The 7,763-nt window shown below is 54.0% G+C and overlaps 1 protein-coding gene and 1 pseudogene across 1 annotated transcript in view; one reads left to right on the top strand and one right to left on the bottom strand.

The window, feature by feature from the left end:
- Window positions 1-759: 759 nt before the first annotated feature.
- LOC108526840 (14 kDa phosphohistidine phosphatase-like) lies at window positions 760-1,253 on the top strand (annotated as a pseudogene).
- A 919-nt stretch (window positions 1,254-2,172) lies between these two features.
- The window catches only part of ENTREP3 (endosomal transmembrane epsin interactor 3), an 8,519-nt gene continuing 2,928 nt past the window's right edge, over window positions 2,173-7,763 (bottom strand). The window contains 8 exon segments of the mRNA XM_017867798.1: window positions 2,173-2,935; window positions 3,030-3,283; window positions 3,386-3,454; window positions 4,835-5,380; window positions 5,649-5,718; window positions 6,056-6,155; window positions 6,287-6,326; window positions 6,329-6,458. Of these exon segments, the coding sequence (XP_017723287.1) occupies window positions 2,762-2,935; window positions 3,030-3,283; window positions 3,386-3,454; window positions 4,835-5,380; window positions 5,649-5,718; window positions 6,056-6,155; window positions 6,287-6,326; window positions 6,329-6,458 (1,383 nt within the window). The 3' untranslated portion in view covers window positions 2,173-2,761.

Consider the following 7,763-nt stretch of genomic DNA (forward strand, 5'->3'; position numbering starts at 1 on the left):
TGAGCCCAAATCACACCACTGCACTCCAGCCTGGGTAACAGAGCAAGACTCTGTTTCAAAAAAAGACAAAACCAAACAAAAAAACATGGCTATGTGATAGAATGACTGGGATGGGGATTGGGTGCTTACTGAAATCGTAAGAATGGAGCTAAAACCTGACATTAGATGACAGCACCAGATATAGGGGCTGAAGGTTTCATGCTTGAAAAACAGCAGGTGTAAACATCCTTGTGCTGTGAGGAAATTTGGCTGGAATAAAAGGTGGGCCAGATTGTAGCTGACCATAGTCTCTGGGAGTTTGGAGATGATTCTAAATACAATGGGAAGCCATTAAATTGAGGCAGAGCCTTGATATGACATGCTTTATCATTTTGCTGAGTGGAGAATGGATTGCTGGGAAAAGTGAAAGACTGATTCAGAAGTTGTGGAGAGGGGGTGGCTGGAGCTACGTAGCTGGGGAGGTGGTGGGACATGGATGAATTCAGGATAGGATTGGTTGTGTTGGATATGGGAAAATAAGTCATCATGGTTCCTGAGCTTTTGGAATGTGCAAGTGGGTAATGGAGGTACCATTGAGATGGGAACAGTGGAAAAATAACAGATGCTGGGGTGGAATCAAGAGTTCAGTTGTGGCCATGTTGAATCTGAAATGCCCATTAGACATCCAAGCAGATATGCTGAGTTGGATGGCGCTCATGAGAGGTCAAGGCTGGAGTTATGCATTAACACATAGAAAGATGGTATTTAAAGCCATGGACCTCCGGGACGAAGAACATGGCGGCGGCGGACCTCGCTCACATTCCTGATGTGGACATCGACTCCGACGGCGTCTTCAAGTATGTGCTGATCTGAGTCCACTCGGCTCCGCGCTCCGGGGCTCCGGCTGCGGAGAGCAAGGAGATCGTGCGCGGCTACAAGTGGGCCGAGTACCATGCGGACATCTACGACAAAGTGTCGGGCGACATGCAGAAGCAGGGCTGTGACTGTGAGTGTCTGGGCGGCGGACGCATCTCCCACCAGAGCCAGGACAAGAAGATTCACGTGTACGGCTACTCCATGATGAAAGCCACGTGCGTCCCTCTGGGTGCCTCAAGCCCCAGGATCCACCCTCAAGGCCTATGGTCCTGCCCAGCACGCCATTTCAACTGAGAAAATCAAAGCCAAGTACCCCGACTACGAGGTTACCTGGGCTAACGATGGCTACTGAGCACTCCCAGCCTGGGGCCTGCTACCTCCAGCAGCCATGTCGGAGCCCCGCCTTTGCCTGCACCCCTTTCAGGGTTGGCCCTGCCTGCTTCTGCGGCAGCTCCTGGTGACGTGCTATCTGCCAGGCTTTGCAGACAGGCTAGCTTGGCCACAGAATTAAACATGTTGCCACGCCAAAAAAAAAAAAAAAGCCATGGACATTAATAGTAGGACCACCTACAGAAAGAGTGGAGATAGGAAAGAGGGCTTAGGTGAGGGCCCTGGGGCCCTCCAATGCTAACCAGCTCAGCAAGAGAAAGTATAAAAGCCAGTATTTCGCTTTTCAAAGGGACAAATCCAAGAAGATGCTGATTATGGGTATTAATTGCTGCCTCGAGGTCAAGTGAGATGCAGGCAGAGAAATGGTCACTGGGTCTGACACCACTTTGGTCACTGGAAAGTTTGGTCAGAGCAGTGGCTGGGGAAAGATAGGGGAAGGAGTCTGATGGGGGTGGGTGAGGAGAGAATGGATGTTTAAGAGTGGAGGGAAGAAAAGGAAAACCTATTGCTGTGAAAAGGAGCAGAGTTACAATTAGTGGTTGGAAAGACTGTCTTGAAAGTTTCTTTTTTCTTTTTTTTTTTTTTGAGACATGGTCTTGCTCTGTTGCCCAGGCTGTAGTGCAGTGGCTCAATCACAGCTTACTGCAGCCTGGACTTCCCAAGTTCAAGTGATCCTCTCACCTCAGCCTCCCAAGTAGTTGGGACTACAGACATGTCCCACCATGCCTGGCTAATTTTTTCTGTTTTGTGTAGAGACAGAGTCTCACTATGTTGCCCAGGCTGGTCTTGAATTCCTAGGCTCAAGCGATCCTCTTGCCTCGGCCTCCCAAAGTGCTGGGATTATAGGCATGAGCCACCATACCCAGCCCTGAAAGAGTTTTCTTAAATATGAGAGACACTAGAACAAATTTCACTGGTGATAAAGAATGATCAAGAAAAGAAGAGGAAAATTGAAATTTATTGAAGGCTTACATACTGTTCAGAGCTTTACAAACATTCTACCTTCACAATCTTTAATGGATCAGGAAATTGGGGTTACATAGCTTGCCCAAGGTCATGCAGCTAGAGGTGGCAGAGCTGAGAGGCCATCTAGATTTTTTGGACTCTTTATGCCTGTCTTACCACCCCATTGCGTAGGCACACGTCCCCCTGTACTTAAACACCTGGGCCATGCCTTTGCCCTGACCATAGTGCCCTTGCAAATGAGAAAGAGCCACTCTCATGCTGGGGGAACAAGAATTTGTTTTCCTCCTCCAGTGCTATAAGCAGGGGCATCTCCCCCACAGCCTAAATACCCATGCAGCACAGGACAAAAGCTCTCCCAGTCCAGAGCAGCAGAGGCAAGCAGCAAGAGACCCCAGAGGTAGGAGGGAAAGGGACACTTTGGGAGGTATACAGCAGGTTTCTTTTTGTGCCAGCCAGTGCAAGAGGATGCTGGGGGCTGCTGGTCCCAACCAGCTGGTGCCTGTGGCCCCAGCATTCATCTGGATGTGTTCAGTGTGACCAGAAGCCCAGGTCAGAGCCCAGTCTCCCGGCTGCCCCCGTTGAGACTGAGGCTGTGGGGGCGGGTACCACGCTCCAGCCTGCGGCCAGACAGGAGACGCCGCAGGGAAGAGCCAGAGCTCAGATCTCCGCAGCTGCGAAGGTGGAGGCTCTCTCGGCCAGGCCAGCCCCACAGGCTCCGGGGCATCTGGACCGGGACACGAGAAAGGGCATCATCAGTAAGTCCCAACCTGAAGCTCCGTGCTTTCCCAAACATCTTTCCTGGCTCCCTGAATTCCCACCTGCTTATGTCCATGAGCTGCAGTCCCACTGGGGTCTGGGGCTTTCCTGGATATCTGGAGGAAACGAGTGACCAGGCCGCGACCTGGCCAGCTGCCCTTGAGGTCCCCCAGGGAGTGGGCAGGTGCAGGGCCCGAGGGCAGGGGAACTTTTTGGAAGGTGGGCACAGGGCGCCGTTTCTCAGCTGACCGGGCACGTAGCAACTTGGGGGAAGGGCAGCGGGCTAGGCGGAAGAGGCAGGCTTCAGAGCAGAGCCCTGCAGAGAGACAGAGATAAGAGAATGGTATTGTGGGGTGGAGAGGGGGCCGGGCAGCCATGCCCAATCCCCCACCCCTGGGGTAAAAACCACATGGCTGACCTGTATCTGCAGAGGAAACAGAAGCAGCTTCTTCCTCAAGCACTTTGGTATAAAGGTCCCTGAAGTCAGCTGAGGAGAAGGAAAGGAGACAGGAAGTGAGTGGGAGTGTTCTGTGGACACACCCACCCTCCTGTGGGAACTCAAACCCAGAGGAGCTTTCACAGCTCCCATGCTCCATCCTCAATCAAAGGGCCAGCATCTCTGTCCATATTAGCCAGCAACTAGATGGTACGATCCACCACAACAGGGACTGCAGTGGTGGTGTTCGGCACCTGGCGCATAGTGCTGAGTGTACCCCAGTACTATCTCCTTTCTTATTTTTGAGATGGAGTCTCACTCTGTTGACCAGGCCAGAGTGCAGTGGCGCAATCTTGGCTCACTGCACCCTCTGCCTCCCAGGTTCAGGTGATTCTCCTATCTCGGCCTCCCTAGTAGCTGGGATTACAGGTGTCCACCACGAGGCCCAGCTAATTTTTGAATTTTTAGTAGAGATGGGGGTTTCACCATGTTGGCCAGATTGGTCTCGAACTCCTGACCTCAGGTGATCCACCTGCCTTGGCCTCTCCAAGTGCTGGGATTACAGGTGTGAACAGCCACGCCTGGCCACTACCTCCTTTCTCAGCATCTTTGAGTATGATGCCTATGGCTGAAGTACTACTATTATACATGTTTTTTGTTTGTTTGTTTGAGATGGAGTGTGTCTCTGTCACCCAGGCTGGAGTGCAGTGGCATGATCTTGGCTCATTGCAACCTCCGCCTTCCAGGTTCAAGCGATTCTCCTGCGTTAGCCTCTCTTAGTAGCTGGGATTATAGGTGTGCTCCACCACACCCGGCTAATTTTTGTATTTTTAGTAGAGATAGGGTTTCACCATGTTAGCCAGGCTGGTCTGGAACTCCCGACCTCAGGTGATCCACCCACCTCAGCTTCCCACAGTGCTGGGATTACAGGTGTGAGCCACTGTGCCCAGCCTGAAGTACTATTATTATACATGTTTTACAAGTGGGAGCTGAAGCTTGGGGAGGACAGATAAGTGGACCAAGCTGAGAGCTGTGGAACTGGTTTCAAAAAACAAATCCTGAGGTGGGTAGATCACTTGAGGTTGGGAGTTCAAGACCAGCCTGGCCAAAACGGTGAAACCCTGTCTCTACTAAAAAATACAAAAATTAGCCAGTCATGGTGGCGCACACCTGTAGTCCCAGCTACTCGGGAGGCTGAGGCAGGAGAGTCACTTGAACCCGGGAAACACGGTTGCAGTGAGCCGAGATCATGCTATGGATGTTCTGTCCCTAGGAGGTGAGTACCCGAGAAGTGTCTACCAGGGGAGTGAACTCGTCCTTTCTTCCTCTTCAGGGACCTCAACAGTGCCCCAATCCTGCTGGGCATCACTGGCCACCTAACTCCCAGTGCCTACCATCTCCTGAGCCTGGGCAGTGGGGGAGGGGGCTCACCAGTGTCACTGGAGGTGGTGATGCCTGGGTCGCTGTGGGACCGAGGCAGCAGCAGCGGTGGTGGGGATGCCGGATGAGGAGGCCGGTGCCCCGGGGGGGTGAGGGAACCTGAGCTATCGCTGAAGCGACGAGTAGGGGCTCGGGTGGGCGGGGCTGCGGGTGGGCGGCCGCCTCCCCGGGGGACCCGCCGCCTCAGCTCCGGGAAGCAGGGTCCCACCCAGGGCGGCCAGCCCTCCAACCGGTGGCAGCTGCGGGCAGCTGTGGGGGCACCCAGTGAGGGTGGAGCTTCAGGGGCAGAGCAGGAATAGGAGCGGGCGGCCCGTGGGGGGCGCCGTGGCAGGGGGCTTTCCTCGAAGGGGCCCCGCAGGCCACAGTCCAGGCTGAGGCAGTAGCCGGCACGGCTGCGCTGGATGGAGCGGAAGAGCACGTAGTCCACGGAGCGCACGGAGCCCTGCAGCTCCAGCAGGCACGAGTCCTCCGACGGGCTAGAGCCCCCAGGGAGGTCACCAATGGCTGACAGCACCAGAGACCCGCTGTCCATGGACACTGTGGGCGGCAGGGGGCGCTGTGTAGCACCAGCCTGGCTGGGCCCTGCCCAGGCAGTTGCTGTTTTCCCAAGCCCAGCCTCTAGGGGCCACTGTGCCTCCAGCTTTATCTCACAGGAGACAAATAAGTCCAGGGTTCCAAGTTGCCACAGCCCTCCTCTGTCCCCAAACCACCAACTCCGCCTTGTTTTCCCCTTCTATTGTCCCTACCCACCCCAGCTATCCCTGGCAGCACCACCCTTGTCCACCCCTCCTTACGCCCTGCTCACCATCTACAATGGAGGCCACTCGCTCACAGATGCAGGAGCCATCGTGAAGTTGAGGGTCAAAGAGAGTGGCCTGCAGAAGACACAGGATCAAGGGTTCAGCCCTACACACTGAACACCCCCACGTGCTAGACAGAGCTCTGGTGACTCAGGTTCCAGACTAGCCTTGTCACTTTGTATAAGTCACTTAATTGTGCAGTCTCAGTTTCCACGTCTGTATGGCAGAAATGATAGCTTCTAACCCACCCACCTTACCAGGCTCTAGGGAAGATCAAAGGGGACAGTGGGCATGCTGGTGCTGTAAAGACCTTGACCACTGTTACTATCTGTATCCAGAGGCTACAGCCTGTTCAGCTTTCCAGGCTAGACCCCAGCTCCCCAGCCCGCCCCAAGCCGTGCTGTGCTCTCACCTGGCTGTCTCCTCGTAGTCCCATGACCGCCTCATAAGAAGGGGGGCAATCGGTAGGGTACAAGGGCACTGGGCTGTCCATGGAGCCATTGTACGTGATGCTGGCAGATGAGGAAGAGGGTCAATGTAGGAGAAATAACTCCCACTCCACAAAGATCCCTCTCTCCAGCAATCCAGGCCCAGCCCCAGTCCCCTTCCTTAGCTCTCCCAGCAAGACCCCACCAGGCCTTACCTCTGTGCGTCTGTTTCTGAGCTGCAAGTGTACTCTGGGGATAGTAGGGTGGTGGGGGCACAGGCGGGACAAATTCCTCCAGGTCCAGCATGGTGTGTAGGAGAGGGGCTGGGGGCGGAGATGTGCAGCTCAGAGGTCCCAGTGGGCCTGAGACTGACCGCTCAGGGGCCAGCTGCTGGGAAAGCAAGCAGGTCAGCAAGTCTGGATGCTAGGAATACAGCTCCTCCTAGGCCCCCAAACTCCTCTCTCATCTACATTATTTTTTCTGGCCCTATCCCCTGAGAGAAGCTCTAGTTCTGGCTCCTCCCTCACCCCAAATCAGCTCTCCTTAACCCCACACTCACCCTGTACCTCTAGCTCTGGCCTTGCCCACCCACAAATTCCTCTTCTTTATGGCCCCACCTCCATCCAGAAGCTCCACCCATGGTGTCTTCACAGGAATGTCCACCCTTTAGGCTCACCTCCATCTAGGACCTTCTTTTTTTTATTTTTGAGACAGAGTCTGACCCTGTTGCTGGAGTGCAGTGGCATGATCTCAGCTCCCTACAACCCCTACCTCCCAGGTTCAAGCGATTCCTGTGCCTCAGCCTCCCGAGTAGCTGGAATTATAAGGGTATGCAACCATGCCCAGCTAATTATTATTATTATTATTTTGAGATGAAGTTTTGCTCTTGTCATCCAGGCTAGAGTACAATGGCTCGATCTCAGCTCACTGCAACCTCTGCCTCCCAGGTTCAAGCAATTCTCCAGTCTCAGTCTTCCAAATAGCTGGGATTACAGGCGCCCGCCACCACGCCCGGCTCATTTTTGTATTTTTAGTAGAGACAAGGTTTCGCCATGTTGGCCAGGCTGGTGTCGAACTCCTGATATCTGGTGATCCTCCTGCCTTGGCCTCCCAAAGTGCTGGGATTATAGGCATGAGCCACCAAGCCCAGCCTAATTTTTTTTTTTTTTGAGATGGAGTCTTGCTCTTGTCATCCAAGTTGGAGTGCAGTGGCACCATCTCAGCTCACTCCAGCCTCTGCCTCCCAGGTTCAAGCAATTTTCCTGCCTCAGTCTCCCAAGTAGGTGGGATTACAGGCGCCTGCCACCACACTTGGCTAATTTTTATATTTTTTTGTTTGTTTTTTGAGACGGAGTCTCGCTCTGTCACCCAGGCTGGAGTGCAGTGGCACTATCTCAGCTCACTGCAAGCTCTGCCTCCCATGTTCATGCCATTCTCCTGCCTCAGCCTCCCAGCCTGCGGGGGCCAGGGCCACGCAGGTATGGTGGGGGCAGGGGTGTAGCTGGGACTACAGGTGCGTGCCACCACACCCAGCTAATGTTTTGTGTTTTTAATAGAGATGGGGTTTCACCATGTTAGCCAAGATAACCATGTTAGCTCATTCTCCTGATCTCAGGTGATCTGCCTGCCTCAGCCTCCCAAAGTGCTGGGGTTATAGGCGTGAGCCACCATGCCCGGCCCAATTTTTGTATT

This window comes from Rhinopithecus bieti, unplaced genomic scaffold, assembly GCF_001698545.2.
Source record: "Rhinopithecus bieti isolate Rb0 unplaced genomic scaffold, ASM169854v2 scaffold_4129, whole genome shotgun sequence".
NCBI lineage: Eukaryota > Metazoa > Chordata > Mammalia > Primates > Cercopithecidae > Rhinopithecus > Rhinopithecus bieti.